General features: G+C 46.2%; 1 protein-coding gene across 2 annotated transcripts in view; it reads left to right on the forward strand.

Moving 5' to 3' along the window:
• Crtac1 (cartilage acidic protein 1) overlaps positions 1 to 16,543 on the forward strand; it is a 139,596-nt gene that overhangs the window by 5,847 nt on the left and 117,206 nt on the right. For both annotated transcript variants that reach the window (XM_090346109.1, XM_090346108.1), the window contains exon 2: positions 13,131 to 13,324. In XM_090346109.1, the coding sequence (XP_090202235.1) occupies positions 13,131 to 13,324 (194 nt within the window). The remainder of the gene's footprint in view (positions 1 to 13,130; positions 13,325 to 16,543) is intronic.

Raw genomic sequence — 16,543 nt, forward strand, 5'->3', positions numbered from 1 at the left:
TGACATATTACTTTAATTAGCCACAGAAGAATCGAGGGTGCAGAGAGTGTAAAATGACCCAAGCTGCTGTTTCCAGTTACTCTTATCTTTGTTTGCACCTGACAAGTACCCTGACAAGGTCACGGAACCACTGCTGAGCTCAGGCAGAGTCCTGGTGACCAGAGGCGGGCCTGCAGGGGCCTCTTCTCTCCCTTATACCAGCCCCCACCTACCCAGAGAACAGCCACCTCCATGGATATTTCTGCCTTAGCCATCCTGTTGACTTCTCTGAAGTATGTCTTAAAGGGATCATCAAGCCCTGCAAATCCCAGTGAGACACTCAGGAGGGAAACAGGTCAGGAAGCCTGAACTTTCTCCTGGGCAGAGGGGCTGGTGCAGGGCTGGGGAGGGAAGAAGAGTTGGGTAGCCTCGGTTTATGTTTTTTGTATAAAGCTTAACCTTGGTCTTGACCCCCTCTTCCTGGAGAGAGAGTCTGAGGCTCCCCACCCTGCCCATATGGGGTCCAAGAGACGGGGTAGTCACTGTTTAGATCCCTGTCTCAAATGCTGTGTAGGCAGGCCCTGAGGCAGGTCCCTTGACCCAGAGTGGTCAGTCTCTATAATCAAACGAGCTGGGCTATAAACATCTTTGAGTCACCACAGGTTCATTCTCTGTGTAAAGTCAGCTTGGCTTTTACCTGGGTCTCTAAAGACAGCCTCTGTTAAATATCAGAACTGTGTGTCTCTCATCTAAGAAGCTATACAACTCCAAAGAGGCCTTTGCACGTAGGAAAAAAAAAAAAAAGAGTCTCTAAGAAGAGGAAAGCTGCCCAATGCTGGTAGCTTATCTCTGTAATCCTAGCTACGGAGCAGGCTAAGATCTGTGGATCACAGTTCAAAGCCAGCCTGGGGAGGAAAGTCAGGGAGTCTCTTAATTCTAGTTAATGAGCAAAAACCAAGAAATGGAGGTATGGTTCAAGTGGTAGAATGTCTGCCTTGAACAAAAAAGCTAAGTCCACGCCCTGATTTCAGATCTCAGTACCATCACACACACATACACATACACACATCAAAAAGCAGAAGACACCACCATATTAATTCTCAGCTACAGATTTAGCACCTAGCCCAGCACTTGGCATGGATTCCTCACAGAATCCATTGGAAATGGATCAGAGAATAGTGAGGAAAAGCAAGTGATCGGGCTGGAGCAGAGATGGCCTTTGGGATTGATGTGGCTCTCCTGGCTCAGTCAGTAAGGCTTGCTTCCCTTCTAGCACCCTTCCAGAACTGGCATGGGGACCCGGGTCCACATACACTCGCAAGGTTCCACTAAGCAGCCATGCCGTGGCAGTTGTCTTCTGAGCTTCCAGCAAAGCTGGGCTTCTCCGCCTTCCCAGGGTCCTCAGCTGCCTCCCACTTACCTGAGGTGGCTGCAGCAATGCTTTGCCTTGCCTAAATCCCATAGACTAGGTGGGAATTGGGATTTCTACTGAAGACGAACTAGGGATTGAATCATTGCTTCACAAAAGCTTTCCCGGGAGGATGCTTTTAAATAGCAAGGCCCGCTAATGCGTTTTAAATGATTTTGGGGAAAAAAAAAAAAACTGACCCATAGACTCTTAGGTCTAGAAAAGAACTTTGGAGGTCATCCAGTGGCCTGCCCTTCCCCCACTCCACACCATTCAACTCTCATCTGGAACATTCTCCATCACCGTTCAGAAACCAAGCCTGCCCAACATCCTGCACACCCAGTCCCCCAAAGCTACAATGCCCTTTTGAAAATGTAAGTCTGATCATGTCTCTGCCTGACTTCAAATCCTCCCTATGGTGTGACTCCAAGCTCCTCGCCTGGCATCGCAGGCTCTCCACACCCCAACTGCAGCTTCCACCCTTCTCCCCGCATTCCTCTACCTCCACCCATCCTTCCCCTCCCCCACCCCCCACATTCACAGCATGCACAAGCTGTTGGCATGCCTACCTTTGATCCATGGGTCCCTGCCACCTGGAATCCCAATTCGCTTGCTCCAGAGAGCCTTTCCTGTGTGCCCTTCCCACCCACCTCACAGGTCAATCCTTCCCCTCCTGTGGACTACCTCTGGGATTTCGACCCGTGGCTGCTCTGAACCTAACCTGCTCTCTGCGCTGTGAGGAATGTCAGCTCCCTGAGATCAAGGGTTAACCTGTCCTGTAGACATCTTCTGCTTGCTTGAAAAAAATGAATATGTGTAGCAAAATGTGCCGAGGGAGGGCTACTGCACATGGAAAGCAGTGTTTAAGGAGTCAACTCCCCTGTGGATCCAAGCAAGACACATTAGTAACAGAAGCTAAGCCTATTCCTCAGTCTTATAGCCCAGAACAGTTGACAGCTACTCCTGGCTCCACCTCCTCAGTTGCATTCATGCATTTGTGCAGACAACAACCATCCATTACTAGTAGTAACCATGCCATTCTCGTTACCATTTCCTGTCACATCCTGGCATTCTCTGTGCCTCGCATTCTCCCTGCCAGGGGCTGTGCTCAGAAGTTAGCACAGATTAATCTCAATTCATTCTTCCATCAGCCCAGCCAGCCTGTCTTCCCATTTCACAGAACAGGAAAGGTGAATGCTGATAATGCTTAAGATGTTAGGGTGCCTTGCGCAGGCGGCTAAGAGGTACCATGCATCCTCTCTCTTTCAGTAATACCATTTCAAGCTGGGTGCCAGAGACTTATGCCTATAATCCTAGCTTTCCAGGAGGCTTGAGGCCTGGAGGATCATGGTTCAAAACCAGCCTGGACAGAAAAATTCATGAGATTCTAGCTCCAATTAGCTGAGTTGAGGCGTGGCTCAAGTGGCCACAAGTAAGCAAGCTGAGGAAGAGCACAAGGCCTCAGTACTGGCAAAAAGAAAAGGGAATGTCATTTCATTAGCCTTGTGCTATTGCTTGCTTTCTTTTCAGGGCTTCCTTCTTATTTTCCTTTGGAAAAAGCGCATCTCCACATTTGTGCAGCCTCAAGCACCCCTCCAGGTGAAAGAAGCCACCATATTTCATATTTCCTCGGTATTGAGGGAGATGGAAGATACATAGGACATGTTGTCTTATCAGGGGTAAGGTGGAGTGAGGTGTATAGATCTGGAGTTCTTCCAGGCTGGCAGTGTGGGGTATCTGGTGGAGAAAGAACTGAGGCTTTGAGAAGTGTTCTCCATAGGGCAAGGATTTTTCTTGCTCTCAGTGTTTCTGTAGTGCCTAGCACAGCACTAGATTTTATACCCAGTACGGTGGGGTGGAGCGGGCAGGCATACAGCAGTCCTAATGAGTGAATGGATAGCAGCTCCAGTCTTCTCTCTCATTGGGGCTACAAGCCACAACATTCACCTCCCCAACTGCCTAGCTGTCCTTTCTGCTTCCAGCCCAGCCCTCTTGTGCCCTCCCACACACCTCCTGCACACAGTACCATTGCTGTGTTCTCCCCTCCCCCACTTTTTGGGAGGCTGCCTCTAGGTCTGTTGTTCAGTGGTTATTTTTTGAGATAAGTGTGTTCCTTCTGGTCCTGGCATGCGCCTGAGCTGTGATCTACCACCTGCAGGTTTCCTGTCATTGCTGGGATTACACGCATGCACTACCATGTCCAGTTTCCCACCATTAAGATGGACTGTTTTGGTTTGTTTGTTTGTTTTTTTACCCAGGTTGCCCTGTTTTCGACCTCAGCCACCCACGGGGAGGGGCAGGTGCATGCAATGGTGCTCAGTTGTGGGTTAAGGAGTTTTTTTTTTTTTTTAATTGCTCTTCCTGGCTGGTCTTGAACTTCAGTCTTTTAAAGTAGCTGGAATTATAGCTGTGAACCACCAGCTCTGAACCACCACCATCTTTATTCTTCCTCTCTTTTTCCCTCCCTCATTCCCATCCTTCCTCCCTCCCTCCTTGCTCCCTTTCCCCCCTGTCAGAGCCAGGGATTGAACCCAGAGTCTTGTGCACACTAGGCAAGTACACTACCATACTCCAACCTTACCAAGTTCTTTTTACCACAGCATGAATCTTTGGTTCATGTCCCTCATGAGGCATCCATTCTGTCCCGGCTGCATCTCCCGCTTACCCCCACCCCAGTAATTCTGCCTTTCCACTATGCACATGTGGTCTCCTCATCCCAGAGCACAGTCTCTACTTTTCCCACTGGTAAGTTCACCATTGCCTCTGTTCTGGGCCTTCCCCAACCTCCCCAGGCAGAAGTGGTTGCTCCTTCTACTGTGTTCCATCTTGACTTAAGACAAGTTTTGTGTAGTGAGAGAAGTTAGTAGAGTGTCTAAGAGTATTCATTCTAGAGCTCATTTACTTAAACAGAAATCCCAAGCTATGGAACCTTGGATGCGTTATTTAACCTCTCTGTGCCTTCCCTTCCTTATCTTTAAAAGGGGGACAATGGTAGTACTCATGTCATAGTGCTCCTGTAAGGATGAAATGAGTCCTACCCATGAAGCTGCCAGGCAGGCAGGAGTGGACTTGACCGCATGGGTGGACTTGACTGTGAACTTGGCCGAAGAGCCACATGGTCAGGTCTGAGGCCTGGAAAGGGAGCGCTAACAGCCACATGGAAGTAGGCGAGATGGGAAGAGAAGGGAGGAGTTAGCAAGTTCAGGTGTACAGATCCCCAGCCCCCAGGGTGGGGAACTGACTCCACCCCCGCTCCCCCAGCGGTTTTAAAGAATACAGAAGCATAATTACAGGTTTCCAGCCTGCAAGACCATGTTGAGTTTGAAGGGACTCCGTGATTGGCATCCACTTTCCTACCTGGATTTGGTAGGTGGTAGACAGGGCTCGGACAATCAGCTGGAGATGAAATATACCTAGGACACGGATGCAAATGTTTGGTAGGCTTGGGCCTGGGGTCCATGAGGATTGCAGGATTCCCTGCCTCTGTGGTTGGGTTGCAGGCCAGGGCCAGCGACCTCTGCATGGATCAGGTTAGAGAGGGTGCGCCACGTCCAGTTCTTTCAAAAATGGCCAGAAGGTTGCTCTGGGCCATGAGTTTTCAGTAAACACTCTTGACATTCAGGGCTGCATGATTCTTTGTTCTGGTGTCTGTCTGGGGCATTGTAGGGCATTCAGCAGCATCCCCATCTCTACTCACGGGGTGTCAGAAACACCTGGCTTGACTATCAAAATATTGACATATGTCTCCGAGGAGGCCTGGTGGAGAACCACAGTGGGGCTGCTCCTTCCTAACTGGGGACCCTGGCAGCAGGCCTGGAGATGGGCAGTCCTTGGGGACAGGTAGGGATGACAGAGGAGCTCCTAGGTCATTCAGGTGTCCACTCTACATTGCTTTTTCTTCCTCTTTCCCCTCTCCTTGTCCTTCAATGCCTAGCCACAGGAAACTTCCTCTGGAAAGTCTTCCTAGTTTCCCCACTATATCATTTAGCTCTCTCTGTGATTCCTCCTCCACAGAAGCTCTTACTCTGTCCTGCAAAGGCTGAGTAACTTTCTCCTCATGACCCGAGCACAAGGACAGATTTGTGTCCAGTCAGCAGAAGGGTGGCAGAGGATGAGTGAGCTGGAGCAGCTTCCACCAGCTTTTCTCCAGTGTTACTAGTCTGCTCGTCGGTGGGTCTTGGTGGGTCTGGTGGTCCTGCCCACACAGGGCACAGTGTTCTGGCCACTGCCCATCTTCCTGTGTCTCAGCTCTCCGACAAATGTCGTAGGGTCTGCGTTCTCTGCTTGTTCCCAACACTTGGCCTCTCCCTTTCAAGAGAGTGTGGGGTGTGTCCTTGCTCTTTTGATAATTGCAGAAGAGCTGCTTGCCCTGGAAATTGTCCTGGAAGTCTCTCCTGCAGCTGTCTGACCCCATGGCAGAAAAACCAGGTTGCTTGGTTACCAGTTTTCAGACCCAATTTCAGGAAAGTCCCGAGGACACAGAAAACTGAGTTTGGTGGCATGTGACCAAGAGCCAATACTTGAAGGAAGAATTGCAGTTCCCTTTCAATGGCGGAGGGGAGGGGGGACAGGGGCACACAGGCTGCCACTCTGGGCCCCTGGTAGACCTTCTATGGGGTTCTCTTGACCCTTGATCACTTGGGGCCCAGTGAAGAGGCCGTTACAGTTGAGGAATCCATGATCAGGAAAGTGGGAAGGCATGCTCAAGGTCACACTAGCAGCTTTGTAGTGGATTTCAGAGCCACATCCAGCTCGCTGACTCCAAGCTTTGGGTTCCTTCTCTCTCACCATCTTGCTGAGGATTGTTCAAAAAGTTCGCTTATGGAGCATTTTAAAGCAATTACTATTACGAAGCAATTCTCACAACCTGCAACACAAGCCCTAAGCCTCTGGCCCTAATGAAGACCCTTCTTTACGTCTTTTCCCACAGCTGCCTTGCAGTAAAAGCCCTGACCCCATCTCCCTCTGCCCAAGCTCGCCTCCCCTGGGCTATGTGGAGAAGAGGGCCGGCCATGCCTGCTCTGCTGCCTTTTGGGAGCAAGGACCAGGTTTTGTTCATCTTGGAGTTCCTGGAGCTCAATGTATCTCTAGCAAGCAGGACACAGAGTACCTCGTGCTGTGTACTACAGTACTAGTAGTATAGCACACGTATATACTATGTACACGGTAGTTCTCTGGGTATTACCCCACTGCACTTGTCCAGAGTATCATCCCATATTCTTCTGTTGTTCCCAGGGTTTTATGTTCTCAGCTATTTCCCCTCATAGCAGATGCTCTGTCACTTGAGCCTTACCTCTTACTTCTCATTTCTTGCTGGTTAACTGGAGATGAGAGCCTTCGGGTTTGTCTTCCTGAGCTGGCTTTGAATTGTGATCCCCAGATCTCAGCCTCCTGAGTAGCTAGGGTTAAAGATGTCAGACACGGGCATCAGACACGGGCATCTGGCACCACTCAGTCTTCTTATACATAGTAAGTGGCTGATATGCAAACATTTAAGAAAACAAAGATAGTTTCCTTTAACCCACTTTTCTATTCTATTTTTAACTTTTCTATCTGTTCTCCCAAAGGATTCCTCTGTTCACAGTGGTGTGACAGGAGACTCCCCAAGCAAGCCTTTTCAAATGGGAGGTCACTGTGGGCTCCCACTGGCTTCTGCTTCAGGCGGTGTCCACCTGTTCTGCTCACATCTTCAAACCTCATATCCCTTGCTTCTGTTGACACTCTCTAGCTAAATAGATTTTCTTCATCTACTTCAACAAGCCCATGATGAATTTTGGTAGCAGAAACATCTTTCACATCGAATCAGATTTCAGTATGTGCTCCCACTGGGGGACCACAAGTCTGGGGCAGCAGTTTTTATCCTAGACTGTCCATTAGCACCATCCAGCCAGTTTCTAAAAAGACACAGCATCCAGAGCCAGGTGCCAGTGGCTCATGTTTGTGATCCTATCTGCTTAGGAGGCTGAAATCTGAGGGACAAAGCCAGCCCAAACAGAAAAGTCCATGACACACCTGAAGTCGAGGTATGGCTCAAGTGGTAGAGCATCAGCCTAAAGGATAGTGCTGAGGCCCTGAGTTCAAGCCCTAGTACAAACAGACAGACAGACAGACTGACTGACTAGACAGACGCACACACATACGCGTGCGCGCACACACACACACCCCATATACCAAATACAGCATCCAGACACTATCCTAGTCCAATGAAATTGCCCATTTGGGCAGGGATCCAGCAGCAGCAAATGCCCCAGGGCTCCCAGGTGAGGCTAATGGTCTGTGGGAAGCAGGAGCCCTTGTTCTGAAAGCTAGAAGTCCTGTCTATAGATTAACAGCCTGGGCCTGACCTGACGGTGTGTTAGCTGTGCAAACCACCTAAATCCAAATCTGCATCTGAACAAGATCCTCAAGTGGTTGTCAAGCAAGCATTGTTTTAGAAAAGAACAGTCTTTAGACACCTGTGACAAGTTGCAAGCCATTTCTGCTGATTCATATTATCATTTGAATACCTTCCTTCCTTCCTTCATTTAACAAACATTAATAGAGCACCTCCTTACAATGGTCTCTGGGAATTCAATGGCATGCATCTCTATCTTGGTCTGCAAATGCCTGCCCATGACCCATTTTCTCTGTGCTCTGCTCTTCAATGGACTCTTCTCTCATCCCTTGACCTGACCCTCTAGCTCCAACCCTTGCATTCTTTTAAAAACTTAAGAGTCTGAAGATACCATGGAGTGTATACTTGGAGAATATAAAGATGGAGGTCACGTGGCCCCATGTTTGATTTAAAATCTCCTTAGATCTTCAGGCAGAGAAGGTTCTTGCACCAATGTTGTCCCTTCATTGTAGTAGGTAGCCTAGCTTCCTGGCTTGGGGAGCTGTGGAGTAGGACCTTGCTATTCAGTGTGTGGTTTATGGACTAATATCACCAGCAGTGCCTGGGAGCTGGCTTGCAATACCTATTGAAGTCCTTTCTATTTTTTGCGGGGAGAGTATACAAGTAGAATTATTATATCATCTACCAATCCTATTTCTTTTAGAAAATGCTTTAGTTTTATTTCCAAAAAAAATAAGATTAGGTCCTACATTGAAGAATCTCAATGTGTAAACACAAGTTAATGTCATTCTGATGTCTCCACGGCTACACTTATGTGAACATTGATCCCTATGACCTTTGTGAATTTTTTTCTTTTTTATTATCAGGATAACATATAGAGGGGTTACAGTTATATTCTCCAGATAGTAGGTGCATTACTTCTCACACATTGATACTCCTTCTCATGTTTTTGTTCCCATTTTCCTCCCCCCACCCCCCAATCATCTTGTTTTCCCCCTTCCCTTTCCTATTTCAAATAAATGTATATACAATATACCAGGTAACAAAGTCAGATACAGTAAGAATATGAGATTAACCTAAGGGCAAAAAAGGAGAAGAGAAATAACATAGTACATTAAGAACAATAATTACACAAGATAAAGCTCTTGTTTCCCTATCCTGGAGATCCTTTCATTTAGTCTCATCCTGTATGACCTTATGTACTTAGGTAATCATTCTAGTTTCTTTTCTTCTTTTCTCTTATTTTTTTTAGTGATGAAGGGAATTGAACTTAGGGCCTTGAACTTACTAGTCAGGTGCTCTATGGAGCCATACTTCCAGCTCCATATATTTTAACTTTTGAAGAGCTATGGCTATACCACTTCATGCACCTACCAACAATGCACACAAATTCCAATTTCTTCACAGCCTCATCAATATTTTTATTTTTCTTGGTAATTGTAACCATCCTCAGAAGTATGAAATGATAAGTAACTGGTTGGTTTTCATTTACTATATAATTTGTGATGTTTTCTTTTCCTGTTGGACATCGTCAGAGAAATGTCTATTCAAGGCCTTCCTACATTTTGAGTCAGATGATTTCATTATTTTTGTTGTTTTGTTGTGGAAGTTTTTTTATTGTTATAGTCTGGATATTAATATCTTATCAGATGTATGATTTGCAAATGTTTTCTCCCTCTCTGTGGGTTGCCTTTTCATTCCTTAGATAGTGCCCTTTGGTGCACAAAAGTCTTTAATTTTGGTATATGTAGCTCATTTTATCCAGTTTTTCTTTTGTTACTTGTGCTTTTGATGTCTTATCCAAGAGATCATTGTCAGGCATGAGGATTTTTCTATAGCTCCCCGAATGATTTCAATGTGCAGTCGAGATTGAGCAATGTTTCTCTAATTTCAGCGTTCTTTCAGATCGCCTGACATCTTAAAAATGCATATTCTGACTTATGAGGCCTTGGGTGGAGCCTTGATTCTGCATTTCCAGCAGAGTCTCACAAGGCACATGTTGGTCCATGATCCTCTGCCCAGTAGCCAGGGTGTATAAAAACATTTCAATGGATGGGGGCTGGGAGTTTGGCCTAGTGGTTAAAGTGCTTGCCTAGCGTGCACAAAGACCTGGGTTCAATTCCTCGGTACCACATACATAGAAAAAAGCCGGAAGTGGTGCTGAGGCTCAAGCAGTAGAGCTCTAGCCTTGAGAAAGTCCAAGGACAGTGCTCACACCCTGAGCTCAAGCCCAGGACTGGCAAAATAAATAAATAAGTAAATAAATAAAATAAAATAAAATTTCAATGGTGTTTTCCTTCAGAACCCTGAGAGGAGAGGATAGAGACTTATGAGCCCTTCAGGTACATTTTCTCCTCATCATAGTTTCTGATCCACCATCAAGCCAAGCTACTGCCTGCACTCTTTTACCTGACCCTGAGCAGCCCTAGTGGTGAGTGCATGGGGTATCTCTGCCCTGGTAGAGGAATGAAGGACACATGTTTCCTGCCTTATTCAACCCAGCCCCCTCGGAGAGGCCATCCACTAGTTTACATACACTAATAATGACTTGTTTCTCTCCAGCCCTGGCCCTTTTGAGGTCTTCATTGGGAAACTATTTTGCTCCAAATATGTTAAATACACGCAAAGAGGAAATCTATGCAGGTTGAAGTTTATAGAAGAAGCTGGTAGGGTCAGAAGAGAGACTGCTGAAGTCTTCTCAACAAATGCTTTAATCCATCATAGCTTTTCAGAGCCTGAAATTTAAGAGCCTTGCCGATCTCCTCACAGACCTTTTTGGAGTGGAGAGCTGGAACCCAAAGAGATGGTAACTTGTCAAGATCACTAAGCAAATTAGAAGTACATGGTTTCCTTTTCATTTTGCTGTAAGTTATTTATCTGGAAATGGATCCCATAGAACAATGTCCCCTTTCACATGGCTCCTTTAATTCAAAGTTCAACTTTTCCTAGAAAAGGCAAACATCAAGAGGGTAAACCATACTTCTTGCCCTGTGACATTAGAAAAAAATTTTCTAGGGACCGGGAGTTTGGCCTAGTGGTTAAAGTGCTTGCCTAGCATGCATGAAGACCCAGGTTCGATTCCTCGGTACCACATACATAGAAAAAAGCCGGAAGTGGTGCTGAGGCTCAAGTGGTAGAGCTCTAGCCTTGAGAAAGGCCAAGGACAGTGCTCAGGCCCTGAGCTCAAGCCCAGGATTGGCAAAAAAAAAAAAAAAATTCTACAGTTAGGCTCCTATTTCCCTAATAGGAACTAGTGCCTGGCAGAAAGAGACCCAAACTACAGATAGGAGTTCTAAAAGGAAATGACTAGTTTCTAGAAGGCATACCCAAGGCCAGTTTTCTCTTTCAGGACCATGGCAGGTGTTGTAAACCAATTGCTCTTTTTAGCCACTACTAATCAATAGGATTTGGCACTCAAGTTGGAGCTCATTGTGGTCCCTTCAATAGAGGTCATACCTTAAAAAGAGTCTAGTGACCTTCGGTCCATGTTACATTTCAGCATGTCTACACACTGGCTATTAAATCTTTCTCTTCCCTTGTGCTCCTAGCTGTTCATTAAACCAATTATGAGTTTCTTTTATCCAATCAAACTTCCTGCCAAGTCGCAGAACTCTGGTAGAGATGCATTTGGCTTGAGTGATTAGACGGCCTGGTAGCAGCCCATGTCTCATTCAGATGTAGGTAGGTGTCATTTGGGGTAATCTCACTCTGCCAACATGCATCCTCTGAACATGCTACAAGAATCTCCTTCCAGATGAGATGCCCCCAGGTTTCTGCTTGACCACTGAAGTCCTGCCCCTAAGTCTCTCCGGCACAGAGAAGACTCCACAGAGTCTTCTGATCTTCTTTAGCTCTGATGGCAGTGCCTGAGCCCCTCATTTTGTTCTCAGGGTCTTTGACCTGGAGCAAGCTCATTTGTTGGCAGAAGCATCTGTCTCCATATGGGGAGACAGTCTTCAGATCTTTCTTGCTCTTCCCTCATTAAGACGTCAGCCTCACTCAGCCTTGCTCTCAGCTGCCAGATGCATTGACAAGCTAGCAGCAGAAGTCCCATCAGAAGGGAGTTTGTTGTTTTCTGAAGGTAGGAAGGTGATGCTTAGTGTGCCAGCAACGGACTTGCCCAGGCTTCCTAGGCCTCCTCCAAGTGAGCCTTTGGAACACTGTGAGGTCTGATTCTGTGCCTGCGGGCAGTTTCCGGGTGGCTCCATCTGCATAGTTTAAGTATCTTCCTTGCTATACTCACAAGGGGTGGAATCCTGCCACCTCCCTGGCCATTCTCCTCCATCTCCTGGGTGAGTGCCACTGGCTCCCATGGCCCCAGGCTGCTTGGCAACACCCTGAGTTATGTTAGAGTCATAATAATGAATTATACAATGCATTATACATAATTAATTTATAATAAAACACGCATGCAATGGTTTAATTTCTCCTAGTGAATGATGTGCTACTTGCCAGACCTTGCTGGAATGCATCCCCTGACTGACTGCTTCTTGGTCTGGAGGCAATGGCTGCCAGCTGCCCTAGAGAGGGATTTGGCTTGTAGAATCTGCTAGGCCACCTCTAGGGTATCAGAAAATAATAGATCTGGAACAGTGCAGAGGTAACACCTTTGTTGTCCTAGACCTAGATAGCCTGGGATCTGCCTCTACTTCTGTTCTGCTTGAAATCTGTTCCTGCCTGCATTCTCCTAGTCTTTCTTCAAGAATATGGAAGATGTATATACTTATACATGTGTCTCCTTCCTTCCTTTTCTCCTTTTTCCCTCCTTCCCTCCCTCCCTTTCTTTTTTCTTTTCATTTTTGTCGGGATAATGTATAGAGGGGTTACATTTACATTCATCAGGCAGTAGGTGCATTACTTCTCACACTTTGATGCCCCTTCTCATGTTTTTGTCCCCATTTCCCTCCCCCACCCCTTCCCTCCCTTTCTTCCTTCTCCCACCCCTCCCTCCCTCCCTCCTTCTCTCCCTCCCTCCCTCCCTCCCTTACTTCCTTCTCTCCTTCCTTCCTTCCTTCCTTCTTTCCTTCCTCTTCCACAAATATGTACTGAGTGCCTCTTACATACCTGGTCCTTGGCTTTGTGTATATCAGTGAATAAACAAAGATCTTTGTGCAACTGGAGTTTATATTCTGGCAGAGGAAGACATGCAGCAAGTGTAATGACTAAGTAAATGATAATGCATGTCATTCAGTGATAGGTGCTGCACTAGAGAAGAGAACAGAGCAGAATAAGGGTGGACCGTGGTGATGGAAGCAGGTTGCAGCTTACAGGCAGGTGTCCACGACAGGGCTGTGAAAAAGCAGCAACCCACCCACCGGACCCCCAGGAAAAATGACATTACTAGAACTAGATTCTCCCAGCTTCCAGCCTCCAGGATCTTTCTGTAACTGTTGTAACTTTGGGTTTCAGATGTTCAGGATGTTCCTGTTGCTGCTATGGCTTCTTCCCTGCACTGAGGGGACCCAGCGGACAGAACCCATGTTCACTGCAGTCACCAATTCCGTTCTACCCCCTGACTATGACAGCAACCCCACCCAGCTTAACTATGGTGTGGCAGTGACGGATGTGGACCACGATGGGGACTTTGAGATCGTGGTGGCGGGGTAAGTGCCTCTCACCCTGCGTCTGACAGATATATTAATCAGCTTTGGCTAGGCTATGGTTGTATAACAAGCAACTCCAAAAGCCAGTGACTTGTGGCTATGTACATTCTCACTTACAGGGTTGATCCTCTGTGGCTTAGCGACAGCCTGGCTGGCCTGACTAGGGGTTCTGGGATGGTATGGCTTTGACCTTTGCTCTAGCAAAGGAGTTAGGATGGAGGATAATTTGAAAGAAGGCTGCTCTCCAGGTTTCCCTAGACTTTCAGGACTGTCCATTTGTCCCATTATAAGCCTCCTTGGTCATGCAGTTAACTCTTTCCTTTCTTTGGGGGTCTAAGAATTCCACAGAGGTGGCTGAGGGCACCAGTGATGGCAGAAGGGGATGCTCATTGCTGGTTTGTAGAGGACTTGACACGAGATGAAGCAAACATTAATTGTCCATTCAAAGAAGAAGGAAAGATGGAAATCAAAGGAGTCCTAAGTTTCCTCTAGCCATGTTTTAGTTCCACTGCTCCCTTCTCTTCTAAAACAAAACAAAACAAGACAAAAACAGCATTCCCTTGCAAGGAAAGCAGAGGCTCAGAGTTCAGACAGCTTGATATCATGCCCTAGGTGTATACAACTTTCTAGTTGTATAACCATAAGTTAATGTCTTACTGCTAGATCATCTGTAAAGGGGGCCCCTAAAAGGCTACTGCAGTTAATAGTACATTGTAAATTTAGCCAGTCACCATTGATAATGATCATTTATTGGGCACAAATATGCATCAGGCAAAATATATCATTTTATTTCATGTGCATTGTCTTATATCATCCTCCTGATTACCCGGTCATCCTCATTTAGAGAAAAGGAAGTTGAGGTTTAGAGACAGTAAACGGCTTGTTCTCTGTCAGCTCAATAAATAATAAGTGAATGAGTCAGGACTTGAACCCCCCTGCTTCCTAACTTGAGCTGCCAAGATACACTGTACAAAGTTTAGTTATCACTTCAAAAAAATCAGCCAATCAATAAAAACACTACAGGGGCCTGTCGACCTCATTCTGTGAGGCCCGAGCTTTTATGGTAGCATGGAAAAAAAGTACCTGGCAGGTAACATTATTTCTAACAGCTGCACGGAACAGTGAAAAACATTGACCTTGGAATTGGAAGAACTGGTTAAAATTTTATCTGTACTTAACCCAGTAGTTGCAAACTTTGTGCAATTCATTTAGCTCCTACAGATTCACTTTCTTCATCTATAAAGGGAACATATCAAAATCTTCCCTCTCTGTCTCATAAGACAGCCCTCAAGGTCGGTGGCAACTGTGGATAGCAAAGATACTTTGCAAAATGCATTACTTCTCTCATTATTATTACTATTATTTTTGATACTGGAGCTTGAGTTTCAGACTTGGGTGCTGTTCGTTGGCTTTTTAGCTCAAGGGTGGTGCTCTACCACTTGAACCACAGCTCTACTTCCAGATTTATCTCTCATTATTCATTTCTTCTACCTCATGAAGAGGAGAGAGATTAGATTCTACACCTTCCAGAATGGAGACCTACAATAGAAGGTGCCCTCCAATAGAACTTGCACTGATGACATCAGTGTTGTCCACTGGTGTTGTTCACTGGCTGTGAAGCACATAAAGCACACGTTAAACTGAATTTCCACTTTGTTTTAATTTAAATAAAATAGTCATCTGTGGAGTAGATTGTCCTGTGCTTTCAGAAGGTAAAAACTAGAGTGCAGAATATGAAAATAAAAAAGGAAGTCAGAATGGTGGCAGCTACCCATTGCATTGGAGGTGAGTTGAGCAGTATTAAAGCCCTAGAACTGCCCAGTCACACCCTGAATCAGAGAGACACCCTCCAGACCAAGCCTTTGTTCAGCCTGACTCTCAGAGCCATGTGCCAACCCTGCGGGAGTTTCTGTTAAAGTCTTTGGTTCATTTCTGAGATGTTCTGGTTGACCTTGCTTTTTCTGCTTGGTGACTCCAGCCATGTCTTGGTAGACCAAGTGGTCATTGTCATTTCAAATAAGGAGAGTCAGGATCACAGCTCAGCCTTTCATCCCACATGGACCCCTTGGCAACATTTCTGATTTTTTTGCCTCTGTCATATCTCCCCTGCACTCACATTTAATTCTGTTTCCTTCTCTGCTGGATGGTACAATCTGTTTAAGATATGAAAAGGAAGTCTCCTCATCCTCTCTTCCTCTCCTTCTGGGACCAAGAAATCTGATAGAAGCTGCCAGACCAAGCCTATGGAAAGTGTCTCCACAGGAAAAGCAACTCAGATTTCAGTAGCTTGTGCTACCCTAGCATGCATGGAAAGGCCTATCTGTTCCCATGGCCTGGCCCAGTGTACCCTCTGGTTCCCATGGCCTGCCTGCTGTTGCTCATTCTTAGACGACACAAGACCCCTCACAGCTTCCTTTTATTATTTCTGTCCCCTTCTCCTCCTTTCTGGGTGTCTGTCTCCAAGGGAAGCTGATGCAACAGTCACAGGCTACAATATAACTCCTTGTGGTTGGCTTTCAGCTGTAAAGACTAGACAGGGAAGGTCTCCCCACTAAGCTAGCAGGTCCTGCTTGACCCGGTCTGTTTGGAAAGAAGCAAGAATGTTTGGCAGCAGAATTTGCAGTGTCTATTTGTCCTTTCCAAGTCAAAGGCAGTGCTTATGTCCCCAGCAAACCCATTGCTGAGGTCAGTTCCTAGAAAGCCCTAGCTTCCCGCACAGGTCTCCATCCTTCCCTGTGGAGGAGATGACACCAATATTTCCTCATCGTGCAATTTCCTTTCTTTCTCTTCCACAAAGGCTGTTTTCTCTTCATGGAATTTATCCACTTTGCTTTTATATAAAGTCCTTTGTTAACAGATTCTTGTTAGTAGTCACCTTAGAATAGACCTTGTCTAACTTGTTGCTTACTGTGGAGCTTGTAAGACTCTGGTATTATCCCCCCAGAAACAGGAACCAAATCATACAGGGTCTTGAACCTGGGTCTGCCATTCATAAAGTCCTTGGTCTTTTGTCCCAAGGAAAGGTTATATCAAGTAGCCTCTGTCTGAGAAAACTTGAGCATGTTATTCAGAACGATACATTTGCTACTCACTTGCAAAAGAGGCTAAGATTTACATGGAGAACAGAATGGCGGAATTTGACACCCTCCCAGCTCCAGATCAGGCAGGGCTTCTTTGTGGCTGTTGCGGAAGCATTGTGAATTCTCGGAGCATCAGAAA

Source organism: Megascapheus bottae, chromosome 15 (assembly GCF_031878675.1).
Source record: "Megascapheus bottae isolate mThoBot1 chromosome 15, mThoBot2.hap1, whole genome shotgun sequence".
NCBI lineage: Eukaryota > Metazoa > Chordata > Mammalia > Rodentia > Geomyidae > Megascapheus > Megascapheus bottae.